The following is a 25273-nucleotide window of genomic DNA, read 5'->3' on the forward strand; positions in this document are numbered from 1 at the left end:
AAAGAGATCTTTAATTCAAAATAGACTTATTCCTTTTCCAATGGACAATCAACTTTTATATAATTGGTTTCAAAAAGGGATTAGATACATAGGAGATTGTTTTGAAGGAGGTATATTAATGTCATTCGATCAATTAAATAATAAATATAAAGTATCAAGAAACACTTTATTTTGTTACTTTCAACTAAGGGCTTATATAAGAGAAAATCTAGGTTAAACAATGTTATTGCCGAAATCTAATGAAATAGAAATTTTAATTCAAAAAGGAAATATTAAAAAATTTATATCTTGTATGTATAATTTGATTCAAAACCAGGCAATTAAACAAGGAGTCCATAAGTCAAGACAAAAATGGGAAAGTGATTTGAATATTAAAATTGAAGAAACAAATTGGTCAAGAATATGTCTTGATAGTATGACAAATACAAAAAATGTTCGGTTAAGATTAGTGCAATATAACTTTCTACATCAATTATATATTACACCACAAAAAATAAATAAATTAAATCCAAGTTTATCTGATCAGTGTTTCAGATGTAACCAAGAAACTGGTACATTTTTATATTCTACATGGTCTTGTTCTAAAATTCAACATTTTTGGACAAATTTAAGAATTTTACTGGAACAAATTACGGGAATACAACTTCCTCATAATCCAATATTACTTTTATAAGGTGATATTGAAGGGATAAAACCGAAACTCAAACTAAATAAATATCAGAAAGAATTCATAAAAATTGCACTGGCAGTAGCCAAAAAGGCTATTGCAGTTACTTGGAAATCAGATACATATTTAAGTATAGATTGTTGGAAGAAAGAAATCTATGGCTGTATTCCATTAGAGAAAATTACTTATAATTTAAGAGATAAATATGAAACATTTTTGAAAATTTGGTGCCCTTATTTACAAAAGACAGGACTAAATATATAGGTGCTCTGAAGATGAAACAATTGGTTACTTGGGGAAAGAAATAAATATACATACTAAAGTTATTAAGAACTCCATGGAGCATGTGGAGATCTTCCAACAACCAGGCACTTTCTTTTTCTTTCTTTCTAACTTTCTCTTCTTTTGATATAGGGAAGTTAGAGGGGAGGGGGGAAGGGATATATACATTTTTTTCCACACTTGTAATTACTTAAGAACACAATTAAATATTTAAAAAAAAACTGTGGCACTTTAAGTTAATAATACATAAAAAGAAGATCCCAGCTGCACGTCAAGAAAAACTATTTGTGTGAGAGTGTTTCAGTTACTGTGGGGCGAGGAACCCATGCAGCTCAGTGGGAACAGGGAATAATACCAATGGAGAGAGTGAAACTGAGCCAGGAGACGGCAGAAATGCCCCATTCTTATAGAGACAGGAAGAGCATCAGGGATTTGATGGTCATTCCAGATACCAGCACTCTGCCCAGTCAGGAGATGATTTCTCTGTCCAACTTTCGTTGAACCTCACTGTAACAGTGTGATACCAGATCACACCTTGACAACTCAAGTGATCTCATCTGAAATGTTGAACTACACCCATTGATGGATTTTGTAAATCTTTTTACAGGTTAAAAATGAGAAGGAATTTGTCTCCAGGAAGCTCAAACATGGCACGCCAGTTTTGTTGTCTCTGTCGAGATATTTAAGAAGTGGAGCAAGGGATCCAATTGACCATCCTTCCTGCTGAGACTGTGGGGAAGGATTTACTCGGTCATTTGACCAACTGGCACGCCTGTAATTTACACAGGAGAAAGGCCTTTCACCTGCTCAGACAGTGGGAATGGATTCACTCGGTTATCACAATTGAAGGTACATCAGCAAATTCACACTGGGCAAGGCCATTCACCTGTTCTGTGTGTGGGAAGGGGTTCAGTCGGTCTTCCCACCTGTGGACACACCAATCAGTTCACACCACACTGGGCAGAGGCTGGTCATCTGCTGAATTTCTGGGAAAGGATTCACTCAGTCATCTGACCTAATGGCTCACCAGTGGGTTCACACTGGGGAGAAGCCATTCACCTGCTCAGTCTGTGGGAAGGGATTCACTCATTTATCCCAACTACAGAGTCACCAGCGAGTTCACACTGGGGAGAGGCCATTCACCTGCTCAGAATGTGGAAAGGGATTTACTCAGTTATCCCACCTACAGAGTCACCAGCAAGTTCACACCGGGGAGAAAGCGTTCACCTGCTCAGAATGTGGGAAGAGATTCACTCGCTCATCCACCCTACAGAGACACCGGCGAGTTCACACTGGGGAGAAGCTATTCACCTGCTCAGTCTGTGGGAAAGGATTCACTCAGTCATCTGCCCTACTGGTACATCAGCGAGTTCACACTGGGGAGAAGCCGTTCACCTGCTCAGTCTGTGGGAAGAGATTCACTAATTTATCCAGCCTACAGAGACATCAGCGAGATCACACTGGGGAGAAGCCGTTCACCTGCTCAGTCTGTGGGAAAAGATTCACTAATTTATCCAGCCTACAGAGACATCAGCGAGTTCACACTGGGGAGAAGCCATTCACCTGCTCAGAATGTGGGAAGAGATACGCTGACTCTTCCGCCCTAAAGAGTCATCAGCGAGTTCACACTGGGGAGAGGCCGTTCACCTGCTCAGTCTGTGGGAAGCGATTCACTCATTCATCTCACCTACAGAGTCATCAGCAAGTTCACACTGGGGAGAGGCCGTTCACTTGCTCAGTCTGTGGGAAGGGATTCACTCGGTTAGCTAACCTACAGAGACACCAGCGAGTTTACACTGGGGAGAAGCCATTCACCTGCTCAGTCTGTGGGAAGGGATTCACTCATACATCCCACCTACAGAATCACCTGCGAGTTCACACTGGGGAGAGGCCGTTCACCTGCTCAGTCTGTGGGAAGAGATTCACTCATTTATCCCAACTACAGAGTCACCAGCGAGTTCACACTGGGGAGAAAGCATTCACCTGCTCAGAATGTGGGAAGAGATTCCCTCACTCATCCACCCTACAGAGACACCAGCGAGTTCACATTGGGGAGAAGCCATTCACCTGCTCAGTCTGTGGGAAAGGATTCACTCAGTCATCTACCCTATTGGTACATCAGCGAGTTCACACTGGGCAGAGGCCGTTCACCTGCTCAGTCTGTGGGAAGGGATTCACTCGGTTAGCTAACCTACAGAGACATCAGCGAGTTCACACTGGGGAGAAGCCGTTCACCTGCTCATTCTGTGGGAAGGGATTCACTCAGTCATCTACCCTACTGGTACATCAGCGAGTTCATACTGGGGAGAGGCCGTTCACCTGCTCAGTCTGTGGGAAGGGATTCACTCAGTCATTCACCCTACGGAGACACCAGCAAGTTCACACTAGAGAGAGGCCGTTCACCTGCTGAGAATGTGGGAAAGGATTCACTCAGTCATCCCACCTACTGGCACACCTGTCAGCACACAATGGGGAGTGGCCATTGTTATGAATCCCTAGGTTTTGTTTGATGTGGATTGTCATTTTAAGAGAGAGAGATTAAGAAGGTGAATCAGTCTGACTTGCAGCTTGTTTACATCATGTGCAGCTTGTTTAGTTTTAACCGAGGACACAGACACTCAGAGTCAAACGGAGACGAAGGAGGAAAAATGGAAGAATCGAAACCAGGGAACTAGTGGCCAAGGGTCATTGTTTGGAACTTTCCTTTGCCCACAAGGGTGGGCTAATTATCGATTCACCGTACATCGAATGTGTGGTTGTCACCTCATTTGACCCATAGGAGTGGATCTGATTTGGGGTATCCTCTGGAGACCACTTATGTGTTAACCATTGCCTGGCTGTGGTGTGGTAATTCATTAAGATGATACCAATTATGACAAGTCACTTCGGGTGATAATTAGTATGTGGATTTGGAAGGATGACAGATAAACTCTACAGCGACTGTTGGTCTCATTTTACCACCATGGAACCTGTGGAATACGACATAATTGCCTTCTCTCGACATTTACCCTGGATTACAAATATCTCTCTCTCATCACCTATTCTGTGGTTGAACTGAACTTTCATACTTTACCATCTCAAGACTCCAAGCCTTGTTTCCCCCGAGCTCAATAGTTTGGGAGTTATATTTATACACATAACACTCACGAGGAAATCTGCAGATGCTGGAAATTCAAACAACACACACAAAATGCTGGTGGAACATAGCAGGCCAGGCAGTATCAATAAGGAGAAGAACTGTCAACGTTTCAGGCTGAGACCCTTCGTCAGGACTAACTGAAAGGAAAGATACTAAGAGATTTGAATGTAATGCGGGGAGGGGGAAATGCGAAATGATAGGAGAAGACTGGAGTGGGTGGGATGAAGCTAAGAGCTGGAAAGGTGATTGGCGAAAGTGATACAGAGCTGGAGATGGGAAAGGATCATCGGACAGGAGGCCTCGGGAGAAAGAAAGGTGGGGGGGAAGCACCAGAGAGACATGGAAAACAGGCAAACAATTAAGTATGTCAGTGATGGGGTAAGAAGGGGAAGAGGGGCATTAACGGAAGTTGGTGAAGTCAATGTTCATCCCATCAGGTTGGAGGCTACCCAGCTGGTATATAAGGTGTTGTTCCTCCAACCTGAGTTTGGATTAATTTTGACAGTAGAGGAGGCCATGGGTAGACATATCAGAATGGGAATAGGACATGGAATTAAAATGTGTGGCCACTGGGAGTAGTCTGTTGCTGCTGGTTCGTTTCTAAAGCATTACGGTTTGTAAGAAAATGGGTCCTGCGTCTGGGATATGAACAAATTTAAGGATTGATTTAATATCGATTTCATTGGGGAAATCCCTTTTGATTTATTTGTGTGTGGAAAATCAGCAGCAATGGATGTTGATAGATATCTGGAAATGTGAACCTCTCAGGCATTAGAGGACACCAGAAGGATTGAGTATTGCTAAAACGTTAATACTTGCTAAGGTGAAATTGACAATGAGGAGGGCACAGATGCAGAGGATAATAGCTGAACATTATGTATCTGAGGGTGTGTTTAAAGTGGAGGAGCTGGAGGTGTTTCCTGAAAGTAAACCTCGTGAGCTTGAGCTCCAGTACAAGTTAGAAAAATTAAAGATGGGAGGCTCTGGAAAGGCAGAGGCAGTTTCAGGCTGGAGAGGCAGAAAAGCAGAAAGAAAATTCTCTTACAAAGTGTAATTAAGGGGAAGGCTTAGCAAGCCTATTGTGCTTTGACAGTTGCTGAAGCAGCTTATTATTTATTTATTTATGCTGCCCCAATCATCGCCACTGGGCTATAAATGTGCAGGAGCAGTGTGTGGTTCAGTGCTTTGCTCAAGGACACACACGCTGCCTCAGCTGAGGCTCGAACTTATGACTTTCAGATCGCTAGTTCAACACCTTAACCACATGGTCACGCGCCACACATTATGACATAGTGAAACAGGCTGTGCTCAAAGCTTACGAGTTGGTCCCAGAAGCAGACAGGCAAAAGTTTAGAAATTTGAAGAAATCTGTGAACCAGACATACGGAATTTGCTTATGAGAAATTTGTGTGCATTGACCGCTGGTGCACATCTGAACATGTAAATGATGATTTTAACAGCTTGAAAGAGTTGGTTTTAATTGAAGAATTCAGAGGGTGCGTCCCTGATGACATAAAGACGTATTTAGATGTAAATGATGCTGCCACTATGCAGGAATCTGCTAGATTAGCAGATCAGTTTGCTTTAACTCATGAAGTTATGTTTACCCTGAATAAGAGTTTCCAAAAGGCAATTGTCAAGTTGTGGGTAAACCTAATGAGCTCACCCCAGTGGACTATACCTGCATTCGGTGAACCCTTTTCCAACGTTATAGTTGATTGTGTTGGCCCATTGCTAAAGACTAAAGCAGGCCATCAGTTTCTGCTAACTATTATGTGTACTGCATCCAGATTCCCAGAGGCAATACCTCTCAGAAATATTAAAGCTAAAACTGTCGCGAAGGCTCTTACCAAAATTTTCAGTTTATTCGAATTGCCTAAAGAAATCCAGTCTGATCAAGGATGTAATTTTACATCTGGATTATTCCAGCAGGTAGTTTCTGAACTGGGAGCAAAACAAATTGCATCATCTGCGTACCATACAGAATCACAAGGGGCTTTAGAAAGATTTCATTCTACCCTCAAAACAATGATTAAGACATATTGTGTTGAAAATGGAAAAGACTGGGATGAAGGAATACATTTGCTTTTGTCCAGATGAAGGAAGACATTTGCTTTTGTCCACAGAAAGAGAGTCAGTACAGGAATCACTGGGCTTTACTCCATTTGAACTTATATTTGGTCACAGAGGGACCTTTGACCTTGTTAAAAGGAACGGTGGATTGATGGGGATGTACATGTTAACTCGTTAGACTATGTTTTGAAGTTCAAAAATAAACTACTCCAAGCCTGTAGTCTAGCGAGACAAAACTTAAAGATTTCTCAAAACAAAATGAAGTGTTGGTTTGATAACAGGGCTCGCAAAAGAAAATACCAGGTGGGAAATAAGGTGCTTGTCTTATGTTGACGAATCCACTTCAGGTGAAATTCGTATGACATAGTCTCCCAAATTAATGATGTGAATTATGTTATTAAAACACCCAACTGACTTGAACTAACACAGGTGGTACACATAAATATGATAAAGCCTGTTTTGACAAGCAGGTACCATCTGTGGGTGTTGTTGTCAAAACAAATGAAACTGGCAACCCTGAGAATGAAACAATTGACTCGTCTGAGACTTTTCACAAGCCAAACATGGTCCCAGTTAGGCTAATGAACTCAGTTGTTCCAGAAAACATTGCTAACAAGTTGTCTCATCTGCAGCAAAAGCAACATCCACAGCTAAAGGAATTAATTCTGAAGTTTAAAGATTTATTTCCCGATGTCCCTAAGCAAACCACGGTCACGGTACATGATGTAGATGTTGGTCAAGCCAAACTGATTAAACAACACCCATATAGCATGAACGTAGAAAAGTGTAAACTGGCTGACCAGGGAATTGAGTATATGCTGGAGAATGGTATTATTAGGCCTTCAAAATGAGATTGGAGTCACCCTGCGTTATTGTGCCCAAACCTGATGGTCATGTTAGATTTTGCACTGAATATAGAAAGGTAAATGCAGTAACAAAAACAGATGCCTATTCTATCCCTAGAGTGGATGATTGCATCGATGAGGCTGGAAAACCCAATTTCTTACAAAGATTGATTTGTTGAAAGGGTATTGGTGTGTTCCATTGACGGACAGAGGTAGAGAAATTTCTGCGTTTGTGACACCATCTGGGTTGTATGAATACAATGTTTTGCCTTTTGGAAGGAAAAATGCTCCAGTAACATCCCAGAGAATGATTGATTTTGTAATTCGAGGGTTAGAACACACAGAAACCTATATTGATGACTTAGTTACAGGGAGTGGCACTTGGGAAGAGCATATCTCTGCAGTAGAAAAGCTATTTGACAGGCTTTCCTAGGACAACCTTACAGTTAACTTGGCTAAGAGTGAATTTGGCCATGCCAGTGTGACCTGTCTTGGCTATGTTGTAGGTCAAAGCAAGTTGGCTCCTGTTCAGGCAAAAGTCCAGGCAATTTCTCAAGTTCTTATTCTGACTGCTAAGAAGGCTCTTAGAAGGTTTCTGGGAATGGATGGATGTTACTGTAAGTTCTGTAAGAACTTTGCTGCTATCGCTCTGCCTCTGACTAATCTCCTGAAGAAGGGTGAAAAGTTTATTTGGACTGAGCCTTGTCAGAAGGCATTTGATTGATTGTTATCAGTATTTGAGATTAGGCCAATCAATGTAATGCTGTCAGCAAAATTTAATTAGCAGATTGGAGGTGTGGGTGGCAACACAAGTCATGGGTGCACAGAGAGTAAAGGAGGGGGCCAAAGTGACAACCCTGTGGGGTATGTGTGCTGAGGGTCAGAGAGACAGAGGAGATGGAGCCCACTCTTACCACCTGCCGGCGATCTGACAGGAAGTCCAGGATTCAGCTACACAAGGCAGGGTGAAGGCCGAGGTCTCTGAGCTCCTTGTCGATACTTCACGCCTTTGTATGGCTACTGTTCCGCCCATGACTGCAAGGAACTGCAGAGAACTTTGGAGAGCAGAGATCATCAGAGAAACAAGCCTCCACTCCATGGACTCTTCCTACACTTCCCCTCCCTTGGAAAAGCAGGCCATGTACTCAAAGAACCTCATTACCTGACATTCTTGCTGCAAACCCGCTCCCCCATCGGGGAAGAGATACAAAAGCCTTAAAGCGCGTAACACCAGGCTAAAGGATGGCTTCCTGTCTGCAGTTACAAGCCAAATGAATGATAAAATGGACTCAACCTCACAATGTAACTCGACGTGACCCTGCACCATATGTCAATCTGCACTGCACTTTCTCTGCAGCCATAATGCTTTGTTACAGTGAGTGTTTTGTCGTATATCAGCTCAATGTACTGTTATAATGTATCTGTCTGTGTGGATGGTACATCAGGCAAGATTTCCACTGTAGCTCAGTACATGATGATAATAAACAAATTTCCCATTTTAATTGTGTGGAAATATTATACAGACTGAGCTTCTGCTCTGGAACCTCAGAAGGAAACTGAATTGTTGTCATTTCTGTGGAAAGCAAATATATGGAAAATGCTTCAATCTCACATTACGATCTACGGTAACTGGGATCAGGTGACCGGTGGTGGGTCTCCCATATCAATATCAGAATCAGGTTTAATAGCACCGGCATATGTCATGAAATTCGTTGTCCCTGCGGTAGCAGTAGAACCTAATTCATAACAATAGTTTTTAACAATTGTGATTTAAAATAAGAATATACATATATAGTACAAAAATAGAAAAAAAAATTAAAGATATAATAAACTATCTTAATTGTGTGGAACTATTTGACTGACTGGGTTGTTGCTTTGGAAATTCTGAGGTGAAGCTGAATTAAACTTTTCACATTTATGAGAAGCTCAGATAAATAGAAAAGGCTAAATTCTCACATAAACGGGTCAGCCACCCAGAAACATCGGCTGCACTTCAGCACCTCAAAACAGTGGAATGAAACATGCAGAAACTATTGCAGAGAAAAAGACATTGTCCACCCACAACGAGAGGACGTGACAGATCCGGATCTCACTGACTTGTCTGAACGGGGAAAGGTGAAGCTACACGTACACGTAGAGCAGTGACCCGCAGATGCTGCAGATCTGCGGAAAAAATATGAACGGGAAACGGGATCAGGTGACGGGTGGAGGGTCTCCCACCTGAACCGGTGACTCTGCTCCTCTCCCCTCACACGCTGCCCGACTCATCCACCACATTCCCCACATTATTCCATACTTACCCCAGATACATGATTATTTTTCCACACCATATCTTCCCCGATCCCTTTCCCTCCACCCCCAGGTCACAGAGTCACCAGCTCAATTCCCATCCCGGACGGAAACATAATTCAGACCCAAACAGGAAATGTTCACATTTCATTTAAATCAGTTCTGTGTTTATAAACACTAATTTCTATTCACATTCCTCCGGAGCCTTGCTGGACAGGAACACTGAAACATCAAATGAGAAACAGCAGGAGGCCATTCAGCCCCTCTAACCATCAGCAAGGTGGCGGCTGTTCTCCCATCTCAGCCACATGTTTCTGTCCGATCCTCATTTCCTCCATCCCTTCGGTCTCCACACTTCTGCCGGCCTCTGTTTTATGTGAGGACAATCACTGAGTCTTCACCGCCCTCTGTGGAGGGGATTTACAGATATTCACCACCCTCGGAATGGAGACATTTCCCCTCATCTCAGTCCCGGACAGTCCATCCCTGTTTCAGAGACTGGGATCCCTGGTTCAGCCGGTGTTTGCCCCACAATGTGTTGAATCCCTCTGCTCGACACCACCGTGGGCTCAGACATTTCCACAGATGAGCCCCTCCTGTCCCCACCGGGACAAACATCCTGTCCGCCCCCTCTCTCACCATCTTCATCCTTTCAATAAAATCCCCCCCTCCCCGGGGAACCGGCATCAAACCGACGGGCCGAGCGGTCTCCTCCTACCTCTCAGCGATGCATCAGACTCTGGCCGGAGGAGACGCTTCACAAACGCCCCAACTTCCCTCGGAGGGAAATGGAAATAAATCAGAAAGCGGACATTTACTTTGAGGTTTTCTCCGCTCAGAGGAGGCCGTCGGCGCTCGAGCGGGAGACGAACTCAGCGGGGTAACGCCCACTCGGCTTGTCCGCCTCCGCGACTGGTTGTAACCAGTGATTGACATCGCTCCGCACCAATGGAAATAGCGCAGCTCCTGAATCCTCTGTTGACAGCGGTGGGGGAAGGGCTGGTCACGTGATTATTAGCCCAGCCATTCAACCGATAAAGCTCGAGCACAGCAGCGCGTGGGTGACGTAAGACACCGCGCACGTGAGGGCAGATCCCGGTGTGGGGAGCCCATGTGTGACGTCAGGCGCGTGGGGAGCTGTGTCTGACGTCACCTGTGTGCGAGCGCTGGCATTTAATGGACCTTTCAGTGGGACAACGACATTAATCACGGGTTTCATCACTGAATCCAGTGTTGTGGGATGTAAAGTCCCCTGTTATGTGTCCGGCTGTGCCGTGTTGTCGGTGGAGTGGGCAGCGTGATGTTTGTCTCGATTCGGGTCACAACACCAGAATTGCCAGCAGGGTCCACACACAGTGTATTAGTCAACAGAAAACCTCTCGTCCCTGCAGTCTTTGTCTCCTGGTAAACTCAACACCCTGACAGTGTGGACCATAGACACCCCTTCCTCTCAGAGTCAGGGAATCAGTCAGACAGCTGATCGCTGAGAGGAATTATATTTATTGGTCATTAAAGTTCGCCCAGATTCGTTTGGACGGATTTGATGTGGAGTTCGGAGTGTCACAGTGAAAGGGCCGGACGGTCGATCTCTCTCCGTTGTCCAAACATCCTTCCAGGTGAGGCGACACTTCACCTGTCAATCTTCCGGGGTCGCCTGTTGTGTCCGCTGCTCCCGGTGCGGCCGCCTCGACACTGGTGACACCGGCTCCTCCGCAGTTGTGCGGGCTAGGGTTGTCTCGATGTTATTGTTCCCTTTTGTGCGGGAGGGGGGCGCGTTGTGGATTGATGATCGGGATACCGTTCTTTTTTAAGCTGGGGGTGGGGTTGGAGTTTGATTTTTCTATCTGAACGACTTTCATGCTCTTTCTTTGTTTCTTGGCGAAGAAAAAAAACCTCAACCGTTCACCTGCTCCGTGTGTGCGAAGAGACTCATTCAGTTAACCCACCTTGTGATGCTCCGGTGAGTTCACAATAAATAGAGGCCACATTTCTGTCCGGAGTGAGCAAAGAGTTTTACTCATTCATCCCAGCTGCTGCAACACCAGCAACTTCACATCAGGGAGGAAGTTCAGATCAGCTCTGTGTTAAATGTTTAACCATCACGGTGACTGAAGGCAGCTGCAGGTTCATGAGGGACTGTTACTGTCAGATTCTGCAGTTCTTGCGGCTGCTCATCGCACCCAGGACTGAACCCTGGTCACTGAGCATTGGAGGAGTCTGTTCTGCTGATGTTAGCCTTAAACTAGACTGCTGTTTAATATTGTGGAGCTGTGATAGATAAATCAGTTCTGTATCAAATTCCGTGCCTCACTGGAGAGGCCACGCGGCCCATCTTGTCCCTGCCCATGTTTCTGTTCCATATCAGTATATGAAAATATATCCCGGCCATTCCCCTCTTGCTCTCCCTGAGATGACAGGTTGCAACTAGTCACCACTCTGTGGGATAGGAGATTTGTTACGTACCCCGTAACTGGGTGTTTAAACAGCAGAGAAAGAAGAATCCGTTGGAGTCTGTTGGTACCAAACTAAAGGTGTTTATTAATAAAAATAAGCAAAACCATATCAATAATGCAAATATACATATAAAACAAGTTAGCAGTAATAAACCTAAAAGTGTAGGAATAATAATAAGCAATAATAAACAAGCTCTATCGAAGTCTCGGGGTAAATGATTTGTCATAGAAAAATATAAAGTTCAGTTCAGTTCATGAGTGCTGATGTAGCTATGGTTGTTGTATTGAGAGAGAGAGAGAGAGAGAGAGAGAGAGAGAGAGAGAGAGAGAGAGAGAGAGCGAGCGAGCAAGATTTAACAACTACCGCAGCCAAACCTTCCTTTGCTTGCTTAATCCGTCGTACCGTTGTGGTCATTCAGTTATGACCCCTCTGGTCTTCAGCTAGACCGTTCTTCTGTGGTGGACTTGTCACTCTGGCATGAGTGGACATGCACACAAGCCCCCACCAGCCCTGTTTTTACACTGATGGCCTTAATGACCGACCACCTGGTTCGGTCTTCGAAGCCCCCACCTTTCTTGTGGGTTCCAACACTCAATCAGTGTCCACTGGCGTGTCTGGAGGGTGTCTCTCCAGACCTGTCTTTTATCCCTACCTCCGGGGACTCAGCTATCCATCACTCCTGAATGACTGTGTCCATCAAATCAGGCCACTCCTTCAGTCCACTGAGGACTGTTTATGAGCAAAATAGTAGAAGAAAAATAACCCTTGCAGAAGTCATAATACAGTAAATCAACAGTCTCTCCCTCCTCTCTTATCTGTAGCGAATGTTCTTGCCTGTTTTTCGTCTCTTTCTCATGGTCAGCATAGCAACAGTAATAGTTGGTGTTTCTCGGGGGGGGGGAGGATGGTTAACTCTTCACCCCATTGTCCATCAGATCTGTTCATCACTCATAACAGATTTCCCTTGAATCTCATAGAATCATAGAAATCTACAACACATTACAGACGCTTTGGTCCACAGTGTTGTGCCAATCATGTAACTTACTCTAGTAACTGCTTTACTCTGCCGCATAGCCCTCTATTTTCCTAAGCTCCATGTACCTATCTGAGAGTCTCTTAAAAGACCCTATTGTATCCGCCTCTACCACCGTCGCTGGCAGTGCATTCCATACACCCACCACTCTTTGCTTAAAAAACTGAGCTCTGACATCTCCTCTGTACCTACTTCCAAGCAGCTTAAACCTATTCCCCCTCGTGTTAGCCGTTTCAGCCCTGGGAAAAAGCCTCTGACTATCCACACGACCAATGCCTCTCATCATCTTATACACCTGCATGAATTTCCTGCATGATTTTCTCCAGACTGAATAAGACGATGAGCTCACTGTGGTTGTGACGTTCTTCAGGGCTCCGGACGAATTTGGTTAAACTCCTTCTTCCCTGCTCTTTTCAACATTTTGGGTCATTTTCACCAATTTTAAAGGACTGTGCCTCAGACAGCTGGGTTGTTGCAATTGTTACGTACCACTAACGGAGTCTGGTTTCGATGTCAAAACCACTATCTTTATTAGTATTGTGACCGGGTCCTGAATTACCCCTATGAAGTGTGTTTTTGAAAAGAGAGAGGGAGTTGTTGTTCAACACCGAACACCTTGTTGGAGAGAGGGAGAGGTGGGGGGGGGGGAGGAGAGGGGGGAGAGGGAGAGAGAGAGAGAGAGAGAGAGAGAGAGAGAGAGAGAGAGAGAGAGAGAGAGAGAGAGAGAGAGAGAGAGATGGTTTCTCTGCAAGCTTGTTTACACTTTTACAAGGACACTGTCAGCTTCTGTGTTACAGAGAGAGAAGGGAGGAACTGTTTGATGGACAGCTGGGGCTCAGCACGGTGAGATAAGTAGGAAGTCCGCTGATAGACCTCCAGACACATGGTTTTGGACACTGAATGAGCTTTGTTGTGTCCACAGAAAAAGGTGGACTTTGGAAGATCGATCAGGACCATCGATCAGTGGCTCTCGCAGTGTGAAAAGTCTGTGACCGGTGGGGAGTTATTCGTGTGTCCATCCCTCGCCTGGGTTAATAACTCCACGACAGAAGGACGGTCCCGTTTGTAGTGTCACAGTCGGTGACTTCCAAAGGATTTCGGAGGACGACGGGACTATCGACGGCGTCAGCTTACCTGAAGACTCAAACCTCTCCCTCTCTCTCCATCACTACTCGACTCAATCCCACGAACTGAACTGAACTTCACTCATCACCGTAAGACGGTATCCATTCACCCCGAGGCGTGAAGAAGCTTGGCTTTCCTATTTCCACACACACACACACACACACACACACACACACACACACACACACACACACACACACACACACACACACACACACACACACACACACACACACACATATCGTTGCTAACCTGTTTGATATATCTGCATTTATATTGCTGTATCGCGTAATTACTAATAAATAGCATTAGTTATAACAATACCAGACTCCACGGTGTTTTCCATTTCTGCTGGTTCTTTGACCCGTCACGGGGTACGTAACAGTATCTACTCCAAATATAAAAGATTAAATGAAATAAACAGAAGTAAACAGTGTTATGCGTATATAGATAGATAGATAGATAGATAGATAGATAGATAGATAGATAGATAGATAGATAGATAGATAGATAGATAGATAGATAGATAGATAGATAGATAGATAGATAGATAGATAGATACTTTATTCATCCCCATGGGGAAATTCAACATTTTTTCCAATGTCCCATACACTTGTTGTAGCAAAACTAATTACATACAATACTTAACTCAGTAAAAATATGATATGCATCTAAATCACTCTCTCAAAAAGCATTAATAATAGCTTTTAAAAAGTTCTTAAGTAGTTTACTTAAATACATTAAATACAATCAACCCCGGCACTTCAACATATCTTACTCCTGGCGGTTGAATTGTAAAGCCTAATGGCATTGGGGAGTATTGACCTCTTCATCCTGTCTGAGGAGCATTGCATCGATAGCAACCTGTCGCTGAAACTGCTTCTCTGTCTATGTAGAGGATGTTCAGTGTTTTCCATAATTGACCGTAGCCTACTCAGCGCCCTTCGCTCAGCTACCGATGTTATACTCTCCAGTACTTTGCCCACGACAGAGCCCGCCTTCCTTACCAGCTTATTAAGACGTGAGGCGTCCCTCTTCTTAATGCTGCCTCCCCAACACGCCACCACAAAGAAGAGGGCGCTCTCCACAACTGACCTATAGAACATCTTCAGCATCTCACTACAGACATTGAATGACGCCAACCTTCTAAGGAAGTAAAGTCGACTCTGTGCCTTCCTGCACAAGGCAACTGTGTTGGCAGTCCAGTCTAGCTTCTCGTCTAACTGTACTCCCAGATACTTGTAGGTCTTAACCTGCTCCACACATTCTCCATTAATGATCACTGGCTCCATATGAGGCCTAGATCTCCTAAAGTCCACCACCATCTCCTTGGTCTTCGTGATATTGAGACGCAGGTAGTTTGAGTTGCACCATAACACAAAGTCCCGTATCACTGTATCCTGTATCACAAAGTCCTATATAGCTCCCAAACTATCAAGCTTGGGAAACAATGCTTAAAGTCTTCAGATGGTAAAGTGGAAAAGTTCAGTAATCCGCGGAATAAGTGAGTGAGAGGAGAGATTTGTAAATCCACACGAAAGTGTAGAGAGAAGGCAATTACGAAGAATTCCACACACATTCCACGCTGGGTAAATGAAATAACAGTCGCCGAAGATCTTATCCGTCGATTAGTTCCGAAATCCACTTAGAAATGTCACAAGGTGACAGTCACAGGAATATCGTCTTCAAGTGGTTACCACAGAGCACCCCGATTCCACGTCAGGGCCAACAAAAGTGATACCACAGGATACTCCAGCAAATCCACACATATGGATGATACGAAGTGACAGTCACACATCCGTTGTGCACTGCGTGCCGATGATCAGATCAACCCAACCTTTTGGGAATGGAAGAATTGCAGCCTATAGCAGTCACACGCTGAAGTTCCAACAGCTTGTCTCCCTCTCCCTCTCCCTCTCCCGCTCCCTCAGGCTGCCGCAGCTTGTGTCTGCCGTCACAGCCCCGCCTCACTCAGGCACCTAAAGCGACACTCACAGTAAACGAACCTGCGGTCTCGTAACACAATGCACCTCTAAAGTCTGACAGCAGACTAGCGAGTGAATCTTCGATGGTGCAGAGTCAGAAACCGAAGATTTGCCAGCCTGAGTCAGGGGCTCCAGAGAGAGATGGGGTCCAGAGGAGGAGGACGAATAAGACCAGCAGGATGTGGTCAAAAGTGAAAGATTAGAAGCATTTGGAAACTGGTTGATCGAAAAAAAGGGTGGTTAATTTCTGCAAAACACAGGTGGAAATCAACAGATCAGGCAGAAATTTTGGAGAGGAATAAATAGAAAACGTTTAGGCAGAGCCCCTTCCGCATGTCTAGACTGTGTACTCCGCTGCTTAGTTGCTCTCTGAATTGCAGAGTTCCTCCAGCGTTTTGTGTGTGTGCGTCTCTGTATTTCCAGCAACTGCAGAATCTCCTGTGTTTTATATCTGCATTTTACTTTGGCATTAGATACACGTTGATAATGAGTATATTGCTTACGGGAGCCGCTTTCTGCGTTAAAACAGCTGCAGATTTTTTCTATACCCAAGGTTAAAAAAAAATGAGGTATGGACATTGAACCAGTGCTTGCAGAAATGTTCAATGGCACCGTGATTACCCATAGGGCCATGCGTTAAGAATTTCGCCGGATGAAATGCGCAGGCGTCAGACTGAGGACGTCCCTGAGTTTCACGCATGCGCGCAGTACACTGAAGGCCTTGAAAATGTCGGTTGCAGGTAAGAGCGTTTCTCCGTGTTTTTATCTTAAACACCGACTTCGGGATAATTCCTCTGAATTTCTGACACCGTGGCCAGCAACCCCGGGACAGTCCTGCCCTCTTCCCTCTCTCTCAGCCCCACGATCCGTACACGGGCCCCGTGGAGCTTCCGACTGATGAGGGAATCGGAACCGGTGGATCTCTCAGACGGAGCTGAGCTCCAGCTATCTAAATGCAAGGATTAGGAACTCGGAGAAAGGGAACAAAATCTTTTACATCAGCAGTTGAGAAAATCGGCATTAGTACTCTTTTCCGTAGATGCTGCCTGGCCTGCTGAGCTCCTCCAGTATTTTGTGTGTGTTGCTTCCTCCACCTCCTCTTGCTCTGGACTTTTCTACCGGTGAGAACATGTTTTGTCCCATTCTCTCTGGGTACGTAATGATATCAAACACCTTTGCCCTGGGCAACAAGTAGATTTCACATCCCAAATGTGCCAGACACCAGTGAGACAGACTACTGCCCTTCCCTTCATATTCATTGACATTGTATTCACTGAGTACACCACCGTCAGTCATTGGGGGAGGGTTCAGAGGAAATATTTATGTAGAGTACAGAAACTAGTGATGCCTGTTTGCATTTTGGTGATGCAAAAGTTGCTGGAGAATTTGCAAGTGGGAAGAAGTGGAATGATATTTGGAAATCTGACTTTTTAAAGCATAATTTAGCAAGTGAACCACATATGGACAATGTGCAAAAGCTTTGGTGAGAAAATCCTTCATTACCCGTTCCAGGCCTGCTACATAGGTTGTGTGAGAGTGCAGATGAACTCGATCAAACCCAGAGGAGATCAAAGTTCCTATTGACAGTAATTTGCTAGCTGTGAAAATGAATACCTCTCTATATAAAATTCCCTGTGCACATCTTGTCACTGGGTAAAAAATGCACAGTACAAGATTTATCTGCACACTGGTTATTACAAATTAGAGGGGTATTGGAGGGAAGGAGGGGAGACCTCCAGTGTCCCTGATGCCTTCACCTACAAGATGTGCAGCTTGTAACCCTGCACTTCAATGAGCTGCAACTTGAAATGGGTGAATTCCAGGTCATCCAGCAGTTGGAGGGGGTGATAGATATGACATGAAGAGAGGTGAGTTACACCCAAGGTGCAGGACACAGGAAACTGGGTGAGAATCAGGAAGGGGAATGAGGTTAAATATCCATCGCAGAGTACTCTAGTGGCCATCCCCCAAAAACAACAGGTGGACCACTTTAGAAGCTGTTGGGGGGAAATTACCTGGCAGAGGAAAGTCAAAAGGCTTATAGGGGATTCATTAGTTAGAGGAACAGAACAAGAGGGGATGAATATCCTAGTGGTAAGGCTTGCTGGTGGTAGTGAACAGGGGAGGGGGTGATGTGGTTAAAATAGGGGGAATGTAGGGGGAATGGGAGCCAGAATGACAGAATAGATAGTGGAGAGGGTGAATTGAATTGACTTTATTAAATACCTACTACATAAACATGAGTAGAAATATTTACCTTACATCTCCATCTAAATGTGCAATGTGTAATTTATAGTAATTTATAATAGATCGTCTGTACATAGGACAGTCACTATAACATCGAAATGCAATTGTATCAGCATGAATTAATCAGTCTGATGGCCTGGTAGAAGATGATGTCCCGGAGCCTGTTGCTCCTTTTGCTGTGATCCTGTTTCCTGGATGGTAGCAGCAGGAACAGTTTGTGGTTGTGGTGAATTAGGCCAGTTTGTCCCTGATATTCGTTGGTCCCTTTTTACACACCTGTCCGTGTAAATGTACTGAATCGTGGAAAGTAGATTCTGCAATGTATAATTTCCTTGTTTATATTTAGAGACATTTTTTGGTGTATAAAATGATGAGGGGTATTGAGCGTGTGAGTGACCAGAGGAGTGTTTTTTTCCCCCAGGGTTGAAATGGTTAACGCCGCTTTTCCACACTCCCATAGACCCTTTGTCCATCTCCTGAGTAAATAGAGTTTGAAAATTATTTAAGATCTCCCCCATCTGCTTTGTTTCCACACGTGGATTGCCATTCCGGTCTTCCAGAGGACCAACTTTGTGCCTTGCAATCCTTTTGCTCTTAATCTATCACTAGAATCCCTGAGGATTATCCTTCACCTTTTCTGTGACAGCAACCTCATGCCATCTTTTAGCCATCCTAATTTATTTCTTATGTGTTCTCTTGCATTTCTTATACTCCATAAGAAACTGACTGCCTATCCCTGTTATGCAATTCCATTTTGTGCTTTACCAGGGTCTCAATATCTCTTGCAATCCAAGTTTCCCTACAGTTTCTATCTTTACCTTTTATTCTGACATACCCACTTACTACTTTCAAAATTTCGCTTTGAAGGCCTCCCATTTACCAAGCACACTTTTGCCATAAAGCAGCCTGTCCCAATCAACAGTTGCCAGATCCTAGTATCTTAATTCAAGGTGTTGATCCATGCCCTGAACACATCCACCTTTCCTACGCTGCTCCTTGTATTGAAATATACAGGGCTCAGCATATTCACTGCACCATGCTCAACGTTTTCATTCCTGACTTTGTTTGAGGACTGAACAACATCTGTCTTCACAACCTCTCCACTACCATTCAGGCTCCCATTCCCCCTGCAACTTTAGTTTAACCCCCCTTACCCCCACCTCCCACCAGGCAATCTATCACCCCTTTGGCTTTCCTCTCCGAGATCAATAAAAAGGAGGTGCATACCAGGTACAGGCAGATAGGAACAAATGGGGTACTTATGAAATACAGGAAATTCAAGTGAACACCTATGAAAGAAATAAAGGCATGAGGTTGCCCCAGCAGACAAGGTGATGGAGAATCCTCAGGGATTCTGCAGACTTGTTAAGAGCAAAAAGATTGCAAGGGAAAAAAATAATTCTCTGGAAGATCAGAATGGTAATCCATATGAAGGGATAACATAGACTTGGGGAGATTTTTTTTGCATCCGTATTTACTCAACAGATGGACACAGAGTCTATAGAAGTGAGGCAAAGCCGCATCAACTTCATGGACCCTGGACAGATTACAGAGGTTGAGGGGTTTGCTGCCTTGAGGCAAATTAGTGTGGATCAATCCCCAGGGCCTGACAAGTTGTTCACTAGGACCCTGCGGAAGACAAGTGCAGAAATTATTGGGGCCTTAGCACAGATATTTAAATCATCCTTAGTGACAGGTGAGGTACTGGAGGATTGGAGGACAGACAATGTTGTTCTGCTGTTCAAGAAAGGCTTTAAAAATGAACTAGGAAGTTATACGTTGGTGGGCTTAACATCAGAACTGGGAAAGTTATTGGAATGTGTGTGCAGGAACCAAGTATATACTGTAAGTATTTGGATAGGTGTGGACTGATAAAGGATAGACAGCATGGCTCTGGCCAATCTTTCAGAGTCTCTCGAGGAAGTTATCAGGGAAGTGGATGAAGGCAAGGCAGTGGTTGTTGTCTACATGAACGTCAGCAAGGCACTTGACAAAGTCTCATATAGGAGGTTGGTCAAGAAGGTTCAGTCACTCAGCATTCAAGATTAGACAGTAAATTGAATGAGACGCTGTCTTTGGGAGAAGCCAGAGTGTGGTAGCAGATGGTTGCCTCTCTGACTGGAACCTGTGTCTAGTGGTTGCCACAGGGATCAGTGCTGGATCTGTTGTTGTTTGTCATCTATATCAGTAATCTGGATGATAGTGTGGTTAACTGGATCAGAAAGTTTGTGGATTACAACAAGACTGGGGGTTTAGCGGACTGCAAGAGGACTATCATGGCTTGCAGTGTGATCTGGACCAGGTGGGAAATGGTTTTAGAAATGGAAAATGGAATTTAATGCAGACCAGTGTGAGTTGTTGCACTTTGGTATGACCTACCAAGTGAGGTCTTTCACAGTGATTGTTCGGGCACGGAGGAGTGTTGTGAAAGGAAGGGACCTGGGAATACAAGTCCTTAATTCACTGAAAGTGGTATCACAGGTAGATAGGGATAGAAAGAATAATTTCAGCCCATTGCCCTTCATGAACCAAAGTACTGACAACAATAGATGGATGTTACGTTGACTTCTAGAAGACATTGGTGAGGCCTAATTTGAAGTATTATGTGCAGTTTTGGTCACCTACCTACAGGAAAGATGTAAAAGAAGTTCAGAGATTTCAGAGAAAATTCACAAGGATGTTGCCATGTCTGGAGGACTTGGGTTATAAGGAAAGGTTGAACAAATCAGGACTTTATTCCTTGGAATGCAGAAGATTCAGGGGAGATTTGATTGTGACAGAGTGGCACAGATAGTGTTAATGCAAGCTGGCTTTTTCCATGAAGATTGGGGGGGACAACCAGAGGCCATGGGTTAAGGGTGAAAGGTGAAATGTTAAGGGGAACATGAGGGAAAACTTCTTCACACAGACGGTCATCCGGGTGTGGAATGAGCAGCCAGCACAAGCGGTGCATGTGAGCTCGATTTCAACATTTAAGAGGTTTGTGTTGGTACCTGGATGGTAGAGGTGTGGGAGTGAGCTGTTTAAATAGTTCAGCACAAACTAGATGGCCCAAAGGGCCTGTTTCTGTGTTGAAATTTTCTATGATTGTGACAAGAACCTGAAGTAACACAAAAACTCACTCTAACCCCTTTTGACAGCTGTGTGAACCAACCAGTCATTTCAGCAGGAATGTTTTATATGGCAATAAAACTGTGGCACTTTAAGTTAATAATACATAAAAGAAAATCCCAGCTGCACGTCAAGAAAAACTATTTGTGTGAGAGTGTTTCAGTTACTGTGGGGCGAAGAACCCATGCTGCTCAGCAGGAACAGGGAATAATACCAATGGAGAGACTAAAACTGAGCCAAGGCACAGATTGGAGACGGCTGAAATGCCCCATTCTTATAGAGACACGAAGAGCATCAGAGAATTGATGGTCATTCCAGATACCAGCACTCTGCCCAGTCAGACGATGATTTCTCTGTCCAACTTGGGTAGAACCTCACTGTAACAGTGTGATACCAGATCAAACGTTGGCAACTCAAGTAATCTCATCTGAAATGTTGTCTTCATCTGAAATCTTTTTACAGGTTAAAACTGAGAAGGAATTCATCTCCAGGAAGCTCAAACACGGCACAGCAGTTTTGTTGTCTCTGTCTAGATATTTAAGAAGTGGAGCAAAGGATCCAATTGACCACCCTTCCTGCTGAGACTGTGGGGAGGGATTCACGCGGTCATTTGACCAACTGGCACGCCTGTAATTTACACAGGAGAAAGGCCGTTCACCTGCTCAGACAGTGGGAATGGATTCACTCGGTTATCACAATTGAAGGTACATCAGCAAGTTCACACTGGGCAAGGCCATTCACCTGTTCTGTGTGTGAGAAAGGATTCACTCAGTTTTCCCACCTGTGGACACACCAGTCAGTTCACACCAGGCTGAGGCTGGTCATCTGTTGAATTTCTGGGAAAGGATTCACGCAGTCATCTGACCTAATGGCTCACCAGCGAGTTCACACTCTGGAGAAGCCATTCATCTGCTCAGTCTGTGGGAAGGGATTCACTCTGTCATCTAACCTACGGAGACACCAGCGGGTTCACACTGGGGAGAAGCCATTCACCTGCTCAGTCTGTGGGAAGAGATTCACTCAGTCATCCCACCTACAGAGACACCAGCGAGTTCACACTGGGGAGAAGCCATTCACCTGCTCAGTCTGTAGGAAAGGATTCACTCTGTCATCTACCCTACTGGTACATCAGCGAGTTCACACTGGGGAGAAGCCATTCACCTGCTCAGAATGTGGGAAAGGATTCACTCGGTCATCTACCCTACAGGTACATCAGCGAGTTCACACTGGGGAAAAGCCGTTCACCTGCTCAGTCTGTGGGAAGAGCTTCACTCATTTATCCACCCTATGGAATCATCAGCGAGTTCACACTGGGGAGAGGCCGTTCACCTGCTCAGTCTGTGGGAAAGGATTCACTCAGTCATCTACCCTACTGGTACATCAGCGAGTTCACACTGGGGAGAAGCCATTCACCTGCTCAGTCTGTGGGAAAGGATTCACTCAGTCATCTACCCTACTGGTACATCAGCGAGTTCACACTGGGGAGAAGCCATTCACCTGCTCAGTCTGTGGGAAAGGATTCACTCAGTCATCTACCCTACTGGTACATCAGCGAGTTCACACTGGGGAGAAGCCGTTCACCTGCTCAGTCTGTGGGAAGAGCTTCACTCATTTATCCACCCTATGGAATCATCAGCGAGTTCACACTGGGGAGAGGCCGTTCACCTGCTCAGTATGTGGGAAAGGATTCACTCAGTCATCTACCCTACTGGTACATCAGCGAGTTCACACTGGGGAGAGGCCGTTCACCTGCTCAGTCTGTGGGAAGGGATTCACTGAGTCATCTACCCTACTGGTACATCAGCGAGTTCACACTGGGGAGAGGCCGTTCACCTGCTCAGTCTGTGGGAAGGGATTCACTGAGTCATCTACCCTACTGGTACATCAGCGAGTTCACACTGCGGAGAGGCCGTTCACCTGCTGAGAATGTGGGAAAGGATTCACTCAGACATCCCATCTGCTGGCACACCTGTCAGCTCACAATGGGGAGTGGCCATTGTTTTGAATCCCTGGGTTTTGTTTGCTGTGGACTGTCATTTTAAGAGAGAGAGAGAGAGAGAGAGAGAGATTAAGAAGGCAAATCAGTCTGACTTGCAGCTTGTTTACATCGCGTGCAGCTTGTTTAGTTTTAACCGAGGACACAGACACTCAGAGTCAGACGGAGACGAAGGAGGAAAAATGGGAGAATCGAAACCAGGGAACTAGTGGCCAAGGGTCACTGTTTGGAACTTTCCTTTGCCCACAAGGGTGGGCTAATTATCGATTCACCGTACATCGAATGTGTGGTTGTCACCTCATTTGATCCATAGGAGTGGATCTGATTTGGCGCATCCTGTGGAGACCACTTATGTGTTAACCCTTGCCTGGCTGTGGTGTGGTAGTTCATTAAGACGATACCAATTATGACAAGTCACTTCGGTTGATAGTTAGTATGTGGATTTGGAAGGATGACAGATAAAATCTACAGTGACTGTTGGTCTCGTTTTACCACCATGGAACCTGTGGAATACGACATAATTGCCTTCTCTCAACATTTACCCTGGATTACAATGATCTCTCTCTCATCACCTATTCTGTGGTTGAACTGAACTTTCATACTTTACCATCTCAAGACTCCAAGCCTTGTTTCCCCCGAGCTCAATAGTTTGGGAGTTATATTTATACACATAACACTCACGAGGAAATCTGCAGAGGCTGGAAATTCAAACAACACACACAAAATGCTGGTGGAACACAGCAGGCCAGGCAGCATCTATAAGGAGAAGAACTGCCGACGTTTCAGGCTGAGACCCTTCGTCAGGACTAACTGAAAGGGAAAATACTAAGAGATTTGAAAGTAGTGGGGGGAGGGTGAAATGCGAAATGATAGGAGAAGACCGGAGGGGGTGGGATGAAGCTAAGAGCTGGGAAGGTGATTGGCGAAAGTGATACAGAGCTGGAGATGGGAAAGGATCATTGGACAGGAGGCCTCGGGAGAAAGAAAGGTGGGGGGGAAGCACCAGAGAGACATGGAAAACAGGCAAACAATTAAATATGTCAGTGATGAGGTAAGAAGGGGAAGAGGGGCATTAACGGAAGTTAGAGAAGTCAATGTTCATCCCATCAGGTTGGAGGCTACCCAGCCGGTATATAAGGTGTTGTTCCTCCAACCTGAGTTTGGATTAATTTTGACAGTAGAGGAGGCCATGGATAGACATATCAGAATGGGAATGGGACGTGGAATTAAAATGTGTGGCCACTGGGAGTAGTCTGTTGCTGCTGGTTCGTTTCTAAAGCGTTACGGTTTGTAACAAAATGGGGCCTGCATCTGGGATATGAACAAATTTAACGATTGATTTATTATCGATTGCATTGGGGAAATCCCTTTTGATTTATTTGTGTGTGGAAAATCAGCAGCAATGGATGTTGATAGATATCTGGAAGTGTGAACCTCTCAGGCATTAGAGGACACAAGAAGGATTGAGTATTGCTAAAACGTTAATACTTGCTAAGGTGAAATTGACAATGAGGAGGGCACAGATGCAGAGGATAATAGCTGAACATTATGTATCTGAGGGTGTATTTAAAGTGGAGGAGTTGGGGGTGTTTCCTGAAAGTAAACCTAGTGAGCTTGAGCTCCAGTACAAGTGAGAAAAATTACCCATTACCTGGACATTCCCATTACCCATTACCTGGACATTCTTGCTGCAAACCCGCTCCCCCATCGGGGAAGAGATACAAAAGCCTTAAAGTGCGTAACACCAGGCTAAAGGATGGCTTCCTGTCTGCAGTTATAAGCCAAATGAATGATAAAATGGACTCAACCTCACAATGTAACTCGACGTGACCCTGCACCATATGTCTATCTGCACTGCACTTTCTCTGCAGCCTTAATGCTTTGTTACAGTTATTGTTTTGTTGTATATCAGCTCAATGTACTGTTGTAATGTATCTGTCTGTGTGGATGGTACATCAGGCAAGATTTCCACTGTAGCTCAGTACATGATGATAATAAACAAATTTCCCACTTTAACTGTGTGGAAA

General features: G+C 44.7%; 1 protein-coding gene across 1 annotated transcript in view; it reads left to right on the plus strand.

Annotated features, from left to right (window-relative positions):
• The window catches only part of LOC140720315 (uncharacterized), a 36294-nt gene extending 13120 nt beyond the window's left edge, over positions 1-23174 (plus strand). The window contains exon 2 of the mRNA XM_073035179.1: positions 22096-23174. Coding sequence (XP_072891280.1) covers positions 22096-23174 — 1079 coding nt within the window. The remainder of the gene's footprint in view (positions 1-22095) is intronic.
• Positions 23175-25273: the final 2099 nt, after the last annotated feature.

The sequence above is a fragment of the Hemitrygon akajei genome, unplaced genomic scaffold (genome assembly GCF_048418815.1).
Source record: "Hemitrygon akajei unplaced genomic scaffold, sHemAka1.3 Scf000041, whole genome shotgun sequence".
Lineage (NCBI taxonomy): Eukaryota > Metazoa > Chordata > Chondrichthyes > Myliobatiformes > Dasyatidae > Hemitrygon > Hemitrygon akajei.